Genomic DNA, 16,241 nt, shown 5'->3' with positions numbered 1-16,241 from the left:
CCTGAGAAAACTGCTAGACTTACCCTCAGTTACATTCCAGATTTGAGTACATACTACTAGAATCCCTAGATTCTGGAATCTTTCACCCTGCCATGAGAGGCAAACTCATTGATCTTAGAGCTAAGGGGCTAGTACAGTCTGATTTATTCCCTCACAGAAGGGAAAGTAGAACAAAGCATTGCAATTCTCCCCAGGAATGTTATTTTGGGAACAGCAGGAATTCACTATGAGGAATATTTTAAACCTGATTTCTTACTACATATCCAGAGTTCTTTCTATTGTGCCATGAGGCCTTTATCATTCAGAGCTTTAAGATCACATAAGATCTTTCTCCTGAGTGATCTCAAATATAAAGGAATCCCAGATGTGATGCAATTTTCTTGAGTCTATGTGCTTAGCTGGCAAGAGTTGTGATACATAGGCTACTCAGACACAGTGGCAGTGTCAGTAAGCGACTAGTAGAGCTAGGGCATGGGGAAATACATTCTGTGAGAGAGAGTTGATGATTTCTTATGCAAATCACTTCTCTTAGTTTTCCTCATTAGTTAAATGAAGAGATTGGATTAAATAATTAAATAAACTGAGATACTTCTCAGTTTTAAATCCTATGAATAATCACCTTGGGAACCAAGGTTTGAGTCTTCTTTCTTTATTAAAAACAAACAAACAAACTTTTCTTTTGAAACATTAGGACCTCTGTGTTGAGAGAGATTAATGCCAGGATATAGGGTTACCTAGTTCTGAAAATCCCATAAGTTTTTTGGTGAGAGCTTGAGACAAAAGAAATAGACACTCTTCAACATTACCCTCTTTTCTTTTCAAAGCATCCCTTTATGGTCACATTTCATTTGTATTTTCTATAGTGATGGTTCTATTCATAGTGTCAATATAGTCAATGAATCAATTTGTATTTATTAACCACCTAAATGTATCAGATAGTATGCTAGGCATTTGGAATATAAATGCAGAAGTCAAATAGTCTTTACACTTAAGGAGATCAAAGTCAATGGGAGAAAACAATATGTACATACATAGGTAATATGTAAAATATAGACAAATTAAATTTGGTGGATAGGCACTACCAGACTGGAGGGAGAGAATCAAAAACATCCTACTTGTAGAAGGGGAAGAATTGGTTTTATCTTTCAAGAAAGCTAGTGAGTCTAAGCAACAGAATTAAGACTAAAATGCACCCCTATATTCTAAGCCTGTGCAAATGGAAAATGGAATGTTTCATCTGAGATTCAGCAAGAAAGCTCATCTGACTGAACTGAGGATATCTAATAATGTTGGAAAAACAGGTTGGAGATAGGTATTGTAGGGCTTTAAATGCCAGGCAGAGGAGTTTGTATTGAATCCTAGAATCAAGAGAGTCACTAGAGCTTTTCTGGGGCAAGGGCATGAAAGAATTATGCTTTATAAATATCACATTGGCAACTATGTGAATGATAGTTGGAGAGCAGAGATTTGAGGAAAAAAGATCAATTAGAGGGTTAGTAATAATACAGGTAAGAGGCAATGATAATCTGGATTAGGGTTGTAGTCAGGTGAGTGGGCAGAAAGCTTCATAGGATGTTGTCGAAGTAGAATGAGCAAGTCTAGCAACTGAGTCAATATGTAAGGTAAGGGAGAATGAGGAGCTGAAGATGAGTCAGGTTGTAAGTCCTTAACAAAAATAGGGACTTTTGAAAGAGATGTGGATTTGCATGGAGTGATAATAAATTTTCCTTTGGACATGTTGATTTTGAAATAACAATAGAGCATCTGAGGTGGCTAGGTGGTGTAGTGGAGAAGGAAATGAGAAACCACTCCAGTATCTATGCCAAGAAAACCCCAAATGAGGTCACAAGAAATTGGACATGTCTTAAAAATGACTGAACAACAACCCAAGATATCTAGTGGAAAATACTTGCTAGACTGCTGGTGATGCAGAACAGGAGCTCAGGAGAGGGACTTGGGCCTAGATATTGTACTGGGAGTCATCCACATTTGAAAGAATAATGAAATGTGTGGGATGATTTCAAAGAAAAGGCAGAGAGGTAGAATAGACATTCTTAGACATATATTTGGATAGATAACACAGAGTTAGCAAAGTGAGAGTGGGGAAGAATAGCTGAACAGATAAGAGGAAAAAAAGGGAATAAATGAGTATTTTCAGGATGTATTATTGTTTTGAAGTATTGAAGAGGGATGGAAAAATAAAGATGAGAATTGAAAAAAAGACTACCACATTTGTGGCAGAAACTAAGCACTGACCTACACTTAACACCATACACCATCAAAATGGGTTCATGATCTAGGCATAAAGAATGATATTATAAATAAATTAAAAGAACATGGGATAGTTTACCTCTCAGACTCGTGGAGGAGGAAGGAATTTGTGACCAAAGAAGAACTAGAGATCATTATTGATTACAAATTAGATCGTTATGATTATATTAAGTTAAAAAATTTTAGTACAAATTTTAATACAGTCAAGATTAGAGGGAAAGCAATAAACTGGGAAAATATTTTACATTCAAAGGTTCTGATAAAGGCCTCATTTCTAAAATATATGGAGAATTGACTCAAATTTATAAGAAATCAAGCCATTCTCCAATTGATAAATGGCCAAAGAATATGAACAATTTTCAGATGAAGAAATTGAAACTATTTCTAGTCATATGAAAAGATGCTCCAAATCACTCTTGATCAGAGAAATACAAATTAAGACAACTCTTGAGATATCAATACACACCTCTCAGATTGGCTAAGATGACAGGAAAAAATAATGATGAATGTTGGAGGGGATGCGGGAAAATTAGGACACTGGTGCATTGTTGGTGGAGTTGTGAACGAATCCAACCATTCGGGAGAGCAATCTGGAATTATGCCCAAAAAACTGTGCATACCCTGTGACCTAGCAGTGTTACTACTGGGCTTATAACTCAAAGAGATCTTAAAGGAAGGAAAGAGACCCAAATGTTTGTGGCAGCCCTGTTTGCAGTGGCCAGAAACTGGAAACTGAATGGATGCCCATCAATTGGAGAATGGCTGATTAATTATGGTTTATGAATGTTATGGAATATTATTGTTTTGTAAGAAATGATCAGCAGAATGATTTCAGAGAGGCCTGGAGAGACTTACATGAACTGATGCTAAGTGAAACGAGCCGAACCAAGAGATCATTGTACATGGCAACAGCAAGACTATATGAAGATCAATTCTGATGGAAATGGCTATCTTCAGCAATGAATTGATTCAGACCAGTTCCAATTGTTCACTAATGGAGAGAGCCATCTATACCCAGGGAGAGGACTGTTGTGGACCACAACATATCATTTTCACTCTTTCTGTTGTTAGCTTGCATTTTTGTTTTCCTTCTCAGGTTTTTTTTTTTTTTTTTTTTTCCCCAGATACGATTTTTCTTGTGCAGCAAGATAACTCTGTGTGTGTGTGTGTGTGTGTGTGTGTGTGTGTGTGTGTGTGTATATATGATTTAACATACATTTTAACATCTATTGGAATACCTGCCATCTAGGGGAGGGGGAAATTTGGAACAGAAGGTTTTTCAAGGGTCAGTGTTGAAAAATTACCCATGCATATGTTTTGTAAATAAAAAGCCTTTTTTAAAAAAGACTACCATATTTGGCAATTAAGAGGTTACTGATCACTGTGGAAAGTAAGGTTTCATTTGCATAGTGAGATAAGGAGACAGATTGTAAAGTGTTAAGAAAGAGAACAAATGGAATGAAAATAATAAAATGTACCCACCACACATATAAATTTTCCTTAGGAGTTTGACTGTGAAAGGAAAGTCAAAAGGACACCATCTTTAAAGCTTCTTAAATGGGGGGGACCTGTACATTAAAGAAGTAATTATTAGAGAGACCTTGGCAGTTACAGAGATAGTAGAAATGATACTGAGTGCTTTCTTCCAGAGAAGACATGAGATGGAACTGACTGACAAAGAGTTATAAGGTATAGAATACAGGAAAAGAGTGAGATCATAGCATCTCTTTCTTAACTTGAGGAAGGTTCCTCTGCTAAAAGAGAGAAGAGATGATGAAAAGGGCTTGAGGAAAAAACAAGAGAGCAAGTAATTCAAGAATAGAAGACAATGTGAATTGAACCAGAACGTTAGAATCAGAGCAAGTAGAAAGCAAGAAATAGAAGGATTCAGAAGAGTGAAGAAAATGAGTAAACCCTGGAGGGTCTTTACTATTTTTACCTATCATAACCTTATTTATAAATGGTATATAACCCTATTATCTTCCCTGCTAACAGTTAAGTCCTTCCTGTGATCCCAGGGAAGGCACTCTGTCTGCAATGAATTGCTTTTGGGATGACTTACCATGGGGAGGAAGATACCCCAGAAGTGGGTGCCTTTCTGAGCCTTTGCTTGGGTGATAGCTACCAAATCAAGGACCTCAGAGTCAGTTGCCTGTTTCACTGTTTCAGCTTCCAGCTAATCTCTTGTCCCTTCTCCCTCTGGGGGCCCCACAGCGACTAATCAGTTTATGAGTATATATGTGGGAGATTATGGAGATAGCACCCAGGAGCTGTGTGCTATCTGTGTCCTTTCTTCCCCAACTGGGGGCCCAGTTGGTAGAGGAGAGAGGCAAGGACCGAAGGGGAGCTAAGGGCTTTAATTTCTACCCCTAAATTGCCAGAAAAGGGCTGAATCTTTGGGAGCCGCTGGTAAGTGGGAAAGGTCCCATAGAAAGAATTGGGAAGAAGTCAGAGGTGGGCTGAGGTCAGATTCTAGCCTGGATAAACCCTTATTTTTTAGACTGGGGAAAAGATAGCTGTTGTTGAATAGGAATTGGCTTTCCAGGAGAAGTGCTGAGGGGAAGGGGCTATGAAGAGAGAAGAAAAGTGATACAGGATAGAGAAGCAGTGGGGGGGTGGACGGGTAGGTGGGGGAAAATGTCACCAAACATTATCTGTTCTTACCTTGCTCCTCAATCTTGCCTTCAGATTCCTTGTATATGTGTGTGGGGATAGGGGTGAGGGTGAAGGTGAGGGGTTATTGTAGTGGTGAACTTCTGTAGTGGCTAGGCAAAGAACTATCCTGGCCTTGAGATGCTAAGGGATTAAGGAAAGTAAGGGGACAAGAGAGTAGGGGAACAGGTATCATTATGGTAAGGAATAGTTTAGGTGGAAATTGGATCTCAAATGATGGTTTTGTTCCCTCCTCTTTTCTCTCCTTCTGCTTAATCCTTTCCCTTTGACCTTTATCTTTTCTATCTGTCTCCCAAGTTGTCCCACTATGGCTCCCACTCCATCTTCTTCCTTATCTCTTTGACTCTATTATTCTTTTGTCTCATCATGCTTATCCCCCCCATAAATGGTCTCTCCCATCACTCTCTATGGTGCTTTCCTCCTCTCCCTTTTCCTCTTTTCTTTCTATTTCTTCTCTTTCTCCCTGCACCCATCTTCCCTGCCACTTTTACAGTAGGTATATTGGGCCCCTGGACATGTGACCCTATCTTTTCTCGGGCCTACCCACACTTGGCTGCCCGACTGGCTGCTACTCGCGTGAACCGTGACCAAGCCCTGGAAGATGGTCCCTGGTTTGAGGTCATCCTGCTTCCAGAGCCATGTCATACCTCAGGCTCCCTGGGGGCCCTATCTCCTTCGTTAGCCCGTGTCTCTGGTCTAGTGGGCCCTGTGAATCCAGCTGCATGCCATCCTGCTGAACTGTTCGCTCAAGAAGCTGGGGTCCCCCTGGTGCCCTGGAGCTGCCCCCAAGGGGAAGCTCGAACCACAGCCCCTGCCCTTCCCTTAGCCCCTGATGTCCTTTATGTCCTGTTGCGAGCATTTCGCTGGGCCACGGTAGCCCTAGTCACTGCCCCACAGGACCTGTGGGTAGAGGCTGGCCAGGCTCTTGCTGGGGGCCTCCGGAGGAAAGGCCTGCCTGTAACCATGGTGACCTCCTTGGAGACTACAGACCAGGAAAGTGCCAAGAATGCCCTTAAAAGAATTAGAGATGGACCCAGTGTCAAAGGTACAGACAGAGCTACAATTAAAAATTCTAGCAAGCAGGGACAATTCTTGGACTTTGTTCAGGTGTCATCTCACTGGAAAGGGAGATGGCCTGTCTCCCAAGGAATCTGCATCATGGCAAACATGCCTTGAACCCCTAACCCCTGAAAAGAGGTGGGGGTGGGAGTAGGTGGGAGTGAGAGCACACAGGCAAGCCCCAGCAGAGGAGAAGCATGGACCCAATAGAGCCTTGGAGATGTTAGTCTTGGGACTGGGTGAGAGCTGTAATCTGTTCTTGTGATAAGGGATGGCAGAGGGCCTTAAGGCTTGGGAATGGTGGACCTCCCCTAGTTATGGCTAAAGGCATGGTTATCTAGAAAGGGAAGGGATTGAAAAGTGAGAGGCCTAGGATGGGGGAACTCCTGAGTCAAATGGGAGGGAGTTCTGATGCCTGAGATCCTCTCCACCTCTGCTCTGCCTCCACAGTGGTGATCATGGTGATGCATTCAGTTCTACTGGGTGGGGAAGAGCAGCGGTTCCTGTTGGAGGCTGCCGAGGAACTGGGCCTAGTAGAAGGCACAATGGTGTTCCTTCCCTTCGACACTCTGCACTATGCCCTACCCCCGGGCCCTGAGGCCCTGAGGCCCATCAACAACAGTTCCAGACTCCGAAAAGCTCATGATGCAGTGCTCACTCTAACCCGCTACTGCCCTAAAGGGAATGTGTCAGCTAGCTTACGGCAGGCCCAGGAGCAACAGGAGCTTCCGCTGGACCTTAAACCCCAGGAGGTGAGAAGACATGTGGGGACTCAGAGGGAATAGGCAAGGCAGAGGGCCAGGAAGAGAGGGTCCTGGAATAATGCGAAGCAGAGATGGAGGAGATCTAAAAGCAGAGAGATGATGGAGTGACAGAGCAACAGTATAAGAAGGAAGTAAAGGAAGGGGCAGTAAGAAGCTGAGGATAGGTACGGAGTGACCAACTGGAATATAGAATAAAATCAATGTAAACTGTCTCCCTTTAGCCAGTAAAGAGTGCCCAGCATATGAAATAATAAGGAAGATAGATTCCTGGTTAGTGGGATAGACGTGGCTCTGTCTCAGTCTCTCTCTTCCCTCCCACTTTTTCATCAATGACTTAGTCAAAGGCATGTTTATCAAATTTCTGGATGATACAAAGAAACTGGGATGTCCTCCAATTTGTCGATGTCCTTCTTGAAATGTAGTAGACTTGAACACAATTCCCCAGTTGGCAGACTCAAGCAGAATGCACTAGGATCATCATCTCTCCCATTTGGAGCATTAGGTCTGATTATAAGGCTAGGTAACACTTTGGATAACAGTGCTAGAATCTAAAAGGACCCTGATGGACTGCAACAATAGCCTGTAGCAAACAAAATGGAATGTGGTACAAAGAAAAATGCAATGTTTTGCATTTTACAAAAGATAAAACAGTTACATAAAATACAAGGGGATGAGGGTAGGGTATGACTGGTAGAGGCAGTTCATGTGAAAAGGACTGGGAGTTTTAGAGAATCCAGAACTCAAAATGAGTTTACCCTGACAAGGCTGGGGGAAAAAAAAGCCTAGGCTAAGCATGAGAAAATATACCATCTATAAAGAAGGAGCTCATTGTCCTGCTGTGTTCTGCTTTGACTGGATTCCTCCTACTTAGAGTGTTTTAAGAAGGACACTGGCAAAGTGATGAGCAAGGAAAGGAAGACCATTGGCATAATGAGGGATATAACTGTCTGACAATAGTCAAAGGATTATAAGTAGATGAAGAAACAGGCTTGTTCTTTTGGGTTTCAGAGAATGGAACTAGGAATGTTAACTGGAAATCATAAATTCAAAGAAAAATGCCCCGATGCTTAGAGATGTTTAAAAGAGTCATGAGCTACCTTGAGTTCCCCATTACTAGGAGTCTTCCAACAGAGTAAGGACTTGTTAGGGATGTCGCAAAGGGCTGGACTAGATGGCCCCTGATTCTGTCATTCTTCAGGTATCCCCACTCTTTGGCACAATCTATGATGCTATCTACCTGCTGGCAGGAGCTGTGGTAGGAGCACAAGTAGCTGGGGGTGGAGGATGGATCTCTGGGGCAGCAGTGGCCCGACACATCCCCAAAACTGAGGTCCCTGGCTTCTGTGGAGATGTAGGAGGGGCAAAGGAGCCTCCTTTCGTGCTACTGGATACAGATGGGGTGGGGGACCAGTTACTCCCCACATATACACTGGATCCAACTCAGGGTGTCCTCAACTATGCTGGTAATCCCATCCACTTTCCTCATGGTGGCCGGGGGCCTGGTCCTGATCCTCCTTGTTGGTTTGACCTCAACGTGATCTGCAGTGGAGGTAAGGGTTCTTTCCCCTTCTTCATCCTTAAGACTACACATGTCCTATGTAATTCTTCCTGGGATTCTTCAGTTGACTGTCCTGCCCCCACTTCAGGATCTCTTCTGGACTCTGCTTCAGACCTCCTAGAAACCCTAAATATTTCTCTCCTAGCATCCTGCTAGGACTCCTTGATTACCCATGAGGTCTCCCCCCATGATCATCTTAAAAGTCCCCTCCTAGAAAGTTCCCTACCACACCAGAAATCCTACCTGGCTCTGCTCCTTGATCTTCTTCCACTTGATTATCATGTTTCCAAATTCTCTTTCCCTTTCTTCTCCTCACTAATAAATGTTGTCACACAGAACTCCTTTCCATTTTCTTCTTAGGAATAGAGCCCAGGTTCATCCTTCTTGTCATCCTTATCATTGTTGCTGTGGGGCTGGTGGTCACCACACTGGCCTATTACATTCGGTAAGCTGAGGTTGGGAAGGAAGAGAAACTGGATGGAAAAGGGGAACAGAACTTGGAGGAAAGAGATGAGAATTGTTGTAGAAACTGTTATTGGGGGTTGATAGATGAGTCAACTCTCCTGTCTGTGCCTAGTTCTGTGAACCATGTCTTTGGATGGCTTGGTTCTATCTTCTGTAACTGAGGCTGGAAAGCAAAGAAGTTGTTCATCAGACCAGGGAGAAGTAGATGGGTGTTGGGGTTGTTATCAGTCCTAGTCAAGTTGTATGGCCTTGATAGGAGAGGTGCCAGAAGGAACTGGGAGCTGTTACACAGGGATGAAACTCCCTCATTTTCTATTCTGTACCTGGGAGGGGGGTGGTCCTCTCCTTGTCTCCATTACTCTCTCCCCAAGTTTCCCTTTCCAAAATGACTTCTCTGCATCTGGGCTCCCAGACACCAGCTCCTCCATGCCCAAATGATCTCTGGTCCCAACAAAATGATCCTGACTCTGGAGGACATCACTTTCCTTCCTCGGCAGGGGAGCAATTCCCGAAAGGTATGGAAGTCTAGATGTGTGCAAAGTTGGGAAGAGTCCCATAAGACTGGGAAAAGAAATAGGAGACTCTGGAAAATTTTTTTCAGTATCATTTCAGCCCTTGATTCCACTGGCTCTTTACCCCAGCCTACTATTTCTCCATCATTTTCTGAAAAGTAGCACAGGGTAATGAACAGAGCCCTGAGCTGGGAGTCAAAAGACTTGACTCCCATGTGGTCACTGCTACTGAATTACTGTGTGACTACCAAAAATACTTCCCCTTTATCACTCTGGACTTCAATTTCCTCCTCTGTAAACTGGGATAATAATATTACCTGAGGACTAATTATCTCAAAGCAGTAAGAATATAATGGAGTAAAGGATGTGAAAGGGATTTGCCCTATAAATAATTATATACATCTGAAGAGATGATTATTTTCTCCCTTAATACCTGGCCCCTATTCTCTTCAGGACCTAATCCTTAACTTTCAGCTTCAACCTAATTCAATCACAGCCCAGGATTGCTGCCTTGTCATCCTTACTCACTTCCCCATTTATCTTATACTTCTTCTTCCCTTTTCTTTGCCCAGGTAACAGAGGGGAGCCGGTCAAGTCTGGCTGCCCACAGTATATCTGACATGCGTAGCATCAACCAGCCCCAAGATAATTCTAATATTGGCATGTATGAGGTGAGTACCCTGTCAGGATTCTTCCTCACAGAGCCAGTCTTTCCTCTAGCTATAGATGCCAATTCAAAATAATATCAGCTGAACAATGGAATAAGGGAGGAGTACATGAAAACTCTGTTTTATCCTACATATATACATATATATATAGCTGAGGCAATTGAGGTTAAGTGACTTGCCCAGGGTCCCACAGTGAGGAAATGTTAAGTGTCTGAGATCAGATTTGAACTCAGGTCCTTCTAACTTCAGGGCTGTCCACTGTGACACCTAGCTGCCCCCAATTGTCAGTTATGTTAAACTGTATTTTGTATTATCTAAATGAAATGATGTCAAACTCCAGTAGAAATGAGGACCACTGAATCATGCATAGGGGCAGCTAGGGATAGAATGCCAGGCCTGGAATCAGGAAAACATATATTCATAAATTGAATTTAGCTTCAGACTCTTACTAGCTGAGTGACCCTGGACAAGTCACTTAGCCCTGTTTGCCTCAGTTCCTCACCTATAAAATGAACTGAAAAGGAAAATGGCAATATCTTTGCCAAGGAAATACCAAATGGGGCCAGGAAGAGTTAGAAATGATTGAATAACCACAGACCATACATAAGGATCTCTGTAGGTTACATGAATGAGTTGTAAATGTAATGTTATCCATGTTTTATTGTATGTTTTGATAACTATTTCCCCAATGCATTTTAATCTAGTTCTGGCACTTTATATAATATTACAGGCAGCAGATAGCATTCTTGACACTTCTAGATCTAGAATATGGCTCTAAGGGAAGGATGAATTTTCTTATTATCATGAAAAGAAGCCTCTCCAGCAAATCAGTCATGATTAACTAAAGGATCTTGAACGTGGACTTGGCAAATTGCCTGGCTAACAAGCTCAAGCAGCCATCACTCTCCATCCCTACATGTTTAGTGATTATGAACCCATGTAGAAAAGGAAGAATAGATTCCCTTTCTGAAAAAGACTGAATATCTGGTATAAAATGTGGTTTTCAGGATTGTTGTCATTGATGTAAAATGTGAGTTACTTGGGTTTCTGTGCAAGTATTTATAGTGAGAATATACCTCTCAGGGAACTATTGGGGGTTGTACAGGATATGAGGTGTTCATGTCAAATTGTCCCCAAGCAGTAATTTTAACATACCCTGGCAAAATGGCAATTATGGATTCTGGTTTAGGGTTGATGTACCATGGGCAAGATTTTCTGTGGTGAATATTTATGAAAGATAGGATGATATGGTGGGAAGAGTATTAGATTTGGAATCATTATACCTGGGTTTCTAAAGGTGTTCCAACACTAAATACTTGTATTTAAGCAAATTACTTCATCTTTATAAGCCTTCATCTCTATGTGACCACTGAAGCCCTTTATATGACCATTAGGACCAGTGTGGAGTACCGGTTAGAACTCAATCAAATTTTAGTTCCCATGGGCAGCACTGAATATCAGCTATGCACTGGGGGGGGGGGGGGGGGGAGGAAGGAAGGGGGGACCATTCTTTCTGACACTCAAAAAATTGACTACTGCTTTCTTTTTTGTTTAGCATCTTTTCCAAGTGGCAATGCTAATCATCCAGTAAACAAGCATTTGTTTTAGTTTTTGAAATATTTTAATTTTTTAAATCTGTCTTGATTCATTTTCTTACTTTCCCAACCCAACTCCCAAAAATGACTACATGAGAAAAATATGATTCATTACAAAAATGTATAATCACTCAAAAGAAATTTCCCCTGGCCATGTCCAAAAGAAAATTTATCTCAAATTGCATTGAGTGCCTCTCTCAGGAGGAAGGTAGTGCTTCATCATTAGTTGATCATTACTTTGATTAGAACTGAACACCATATATAAATTTTCTGCCATAAAAGAGGCAAGAAAAAACATTTATAGTGGAAAGGAGGAGGGGGAAGAGGAAGACTGAGTGAACCTTACTCTCACTCTCATCAAAGTTGCCTCAAAGAGGAAATAATATGCACACTTAATATAGGTGAAGAAATCTATCTTACCCTTCAGGAAAGTGGGGAGAAGAGGAAAAAGGGTTTAGGGGAAGGGGAGGAGGTGATAAGAGAGGGCATAGTGGGGGAAGGGATGGTCAATAGCAAAACACTTTTGAGGAGGGTCAGGGTGGAAGGAGAGAGAAAATAGAATAAACAGGAGGAAAATTAGCAATAGTAATTATTTTTATTTTTAAAATTAAAGCTTCTTTTTTTTTTTTTCTTTTTTCGGTAAGGCAATTGGGATTAAGTGATTTGCCCAGAGTCACACAGCTAGGAAGTGTTAAGTATCTGAGGTCAAATTTGAACTCAGATCCTTTTGACTTCAGGGCTGGTGCTCTATGACTGTACCACCTAGCTGCCCCAAAGCTTCTTATTTTCAAAATACATGCATAGATAATTTTCAGCATTCACTCTTATAAAACCTTGTGTTCCAAATATTTTTCCCTCCCTTTCCCCCACCTCCCCCAGAAGACAAGTAATACAAAATGTGTTAAATATGTGCATTTCTTCTATACATATTTCCACAATTATCATATTGCACAAGAAAAATCAGATCAAAAAGGAAAAAATGAGAAAGAAAACAAAATGCAAGCAAACAACAACAAAAATGAAAATACTATGTTGTGATCCACACTCAGTCCCCACAGTCTTCTCTCTGAGTGTGGGTGGCTCTCTTTATCACAAGATCATTGAAACAGGCCTGAATCACCTCTCTATTGAAAAGAGCCATTTCATCAGAATTGATCATCATATAATCTTATTGTTACCATGTACAATGTTCTTCTGATTCTACTCATTTCGCTTAGCATCAGTTCATGTAAGTCTCTCCAGGCCTCTCTGAAATTATGCTGCTGCTCATTTCTTATAGAAGACTAATGTTTCATAACGTTCATACAACATAACTTATTCAGCCATTCCCCAACTGATGGAATCTCAGTTACCAGTTTCTTGCCACTACAGAAAGGGCTGCCACAAGTATTTTTCCATATGTGGGTCCCTTTCCCTCCTTTATGATCTCTTTGGGATACAGGCCCAGTAGAGATACTAGCAACAGTAACTGAGAAAAGGAATTTAAAACAAGGCCTCATTTCTCAAATATATAAGGAGTTGAGTCAATTTTTTTAAAAAGCTATTCCCCAATTGATAAGTAATCAAAAGATATGAGCTATACCCAAAGGGCTATAAAATCATGCATATCCTTTGATTTAACAATATTACTACTAGGCATGAATCCCAAACGAGATTTTTAAAAAAAGAAAAGAAAAATATGTGCAAAAATATTTATTGCAGTTCTTCTCTAAAGGCACAGAATTAGAAATTGAGGGCATGGTCATCAGTTGTAGAATGATTGAATAAATTGTTGTATGTGATTATGATGGAATATTATTGTTTTGTGGGAAATGATGAGCAGGATAGTCTCAGAAAAACTTGGAATGTCCTCCATGAACTCAAGCAAAGTGAAAAATATTGTATACAAAGTAATAGCAATATTGTGGGATGATCAGCTGTGAATGATTACTATTCTCAGCAATACCGTGATTCATCACTACTCTGAAGGACTTCTGATGAAAAATGCTGTCTATTATCCAGAGAAAGAATTGTTTGTGTCTGAATACACATCAAAGCATACTCTTTTTTTTTAAACTTTATTTTTCTTGAGGGTTTTTTTTTGGAGGGGAAGGGAGATCTATGTTTTCTTTCAGAATCTTATTCTATCAAATTTATATACCATATATTGTTCATCCATTCTGTTTAAATGGGCTCCTCCTCAATTTCTATTTTTTGCCACTTGAAAGTTATAAATACTTTTTATACATTCTTAGAGATTGTTTTCCTTAAAACTAATCCCTCCCTTAATCTCCTCTCCCACTAATTCCCTTTCCCCACTTCTTCCTTTTCTCTCCTATTTTCCTCAGGAGTAAAATAGATTGTGCTTTTGTACTCAACTGTGTGTTAATCATTTCAGATCAAAGTAAGTAAGGTTCAAATGCTCCTTCCACCTTCCTCTTCCTCCTTGTTTGAGTAGATATCTACTTGTGCACTTTGCCTTATGTGCACTTATGATAATTGTCCCTAATCTTTCTTTTCCTTCTCCCTTTCTCCTTAATAATGCTCTTCTCCTCTTTCCCTTCTTTTCTTAAGATCATGAAGATAGGATTCCAAAAAGATTAAAGAAAAAGAAAAATGTTTATAAATATTTATAACGTCTCTTTTTGTGATGACAAAGAATTGGAAATTGAGGGGATGTCCTACAATTGAGTAATGGCTAAACAAGCTGTGGTTGGTATATGATTGTGATTAAGTATGATTAGTGCTATAAGAAAAGCTGGTTTTAAAAAAACTGGAAAGATATATGAACTGACAAAAAGTGAGCTTAACAGAACCAAGAGGACACTGGACATAGTAAACAATAATATTGTATGATTAAAGATGAATGAGTTATTTTGAAAAAATATAATGAAGACATAACAGAACCATTCCCAAACCTTATCTAAATTAGATTCTCTTGATGAATCCTAATGATAGTATTCAGAAAGATCACATATATCATTTTTATATATTTCAAAGTAAGCAGTTATCCTTATTTAGTCCTTTATCACCATTTATGTTTGCCTTTATATGTTTTTCTTCACTTCTATATTTGAACTTCAGCATTTCTCTGTAGCTCTGGCCTTTTTGTCAGAAATATTTGGAAGACCTCTATTTCAAGAAATGTCCAATTTTCACTATTATATTCCATTTTTCTGGTAAGCTATTCTTGCCTGTACATTTGTATCTTTTGCCTTCTAGAACATTGTATTCCAAGATCTCCACTGCTTTACAGTGATGGCTGTTAATCATGTGTGTTCCTGACTGTGACACCTAGGTATTTGAAATCTTTCTTTCTGGATATTTGCAATATTTTTATTTTGATCTGAAATCTCTCATTTTGGAGAGTCTTTCAGGATGTTACCAGTGGATTCTTTCTAATTCTACTTTACCCTCTGATTCTAAGAGATTTAGGCAAGATTTTTTTGAAATGGCATATCTAAACTCTCTCTCTTTTGCTCTTTCTCTATCTTTTGGTCATGTATTCAGCTAGTTCAGTGATTCTTAATTCTTTTTTCTTCATTTATTTTCCATGTAACTTGTTTTGCTATGAATTACTTTATATTTTGTTCTATTTTTCAAACTTTTAACTTTTTTTTTAATGTTTCTTATCATCTCATGAAGTCCTTGACTTGGACTGATGGTCTATTCAAATTTTCAGGGAGTTTGTACCAAGCTGTTTATTCTCTTTTTAATTCTTTTTTTTTTTTTTTTCCATAATAGCTCTCTTTTTCCCTTCTCAAGAAGTCTCCTTTCATTTATTAAAAAAAAAAAAAAAATTAACTCCTTTTAAAAAAACTCTTGCTTCATCTTTTTCAGTAATTTTAGTTGAATTTATGTCCAAGCTATTTTTTCTCTGAGACATGCTGTCAAGTATGTGCCAGGCACTATACACTGGGATACAAGAAAGGCAAAAAACTATCCCTGCTTTTAAGAAGTTTACAGTCTAATGGGGAAACAATATGAAAACAACTGTATATAGAGAGGTTAAATACAGGATAAACTGGGGAAGGCACTAATATTTTAAGGAATCAGGAAAAGCTTTCTATAGAAGGTGGGATTTTAGTTGAACTTGAAGAAAACAAGAGAAGCCAGGAGACTGAAATGAAGAGGAAGAATATTCTAATTCTAAGAGATAGCTGGTGAAAATGCCTGAAGTTAAGAAGTGTCTTATTTGAACAATAGCTCCATCCTCAGGTGGTGGCCCAGAGAGACTAGGTTCAAAGGGAGAGAAACTAGGATTCCTTATTTCCTGATGATTGGAGGAGGAAGCCAAATTGTTCTAAGGAATTGGGAGGCCAAAGAGAAGCCTCGTAGCTAAATGGGAGGATTCAAACTCAGCACCATACTCTGAGTCAGAAGACCTAGATTGGGATCTCAGTAAAGAGGTGGAAACTTATTAGCTGGGTGCCCAAAGAGAGTCATTTCTTATCTGAATCCATTTCATCTGAAAAATGGATGGTGCAAGGTGTCCCAAAAATCTCACCTGACTGGACTACGGAGGAAAACATTTTGCAAGTCTTTAAGCACTAGATAAAAGTTTGGCATTAATACTATCTGAACTGGATTTCACCACTCCTTTTCCCATCTGTAAAGGAATACAGGACAACATATTCTTCCCGACTTTTTTTTTTTTTTTTTTTTTTTTTTTTTGCAGGAGGAAAGGGATGAGGGAG

General features: G+C 40.0%; 1 protein-coding gene across 1 annotated transcript in view; it reads left to right on the top strand.

Moving 5' to 3' along the window:
- Positions 1–5,394: 5,394 nt before the first annotated feature.
- The window catches only part of GUCY2D (guanylate cyclase 2D, retinal), a gene marked incomplete at its 5' end in the record, with an annotated part of 41,169 nt that continues 30,322 nt past the window's right edge, over positions 5,395–16,241 (top strand). Inside the window, 6 exons of the mRNA XM_051992607.1 lie at positions 5,395–5,989; positions 6,454–6,755; positions 7,966–8,317; positions 8,686–8,770; positions 9,203–9,305; positions 9,875–9,973. Coding sequence (XP_051848567.1) covers positions 5,395–5,989; positions 6,454–6,755; positions 7,966–8,317; positions 8,686–8,770; positions 9,203–9,305; positions 9,875–9,973 — 1,536 coding nt within the window. The remainder of the gene's footprint in view (positions 5,990–6,453; positions 6,756–7,965; positions 8,318–8,685; positions 8,771–9,202; positions 9,306–9,874; positions 9,974–16,241) is intronic.

Source organism: Antechinus flavipes, chromosome 4 (genome assembly GCF_016432865.1).
Source record: "Antechinus flavipes isolate AdamAnt ecotype Samford, QLD, Australia chromosome 4, AdamAnt_v2, whole genome shotgun sequence".
Classification (NCBI taxonomy): Eukaryota; Metazoa; Chordata; class Mammalia; order Dasyuromorphia; family Dasyuridae; genus Antechinus; species Antechinus flavipes.
The sequence above is the reverse complement of the archived record's forward strand: the minus strand, read 5'-3'. Positions and strand labels throughout refer to the sequence as shown.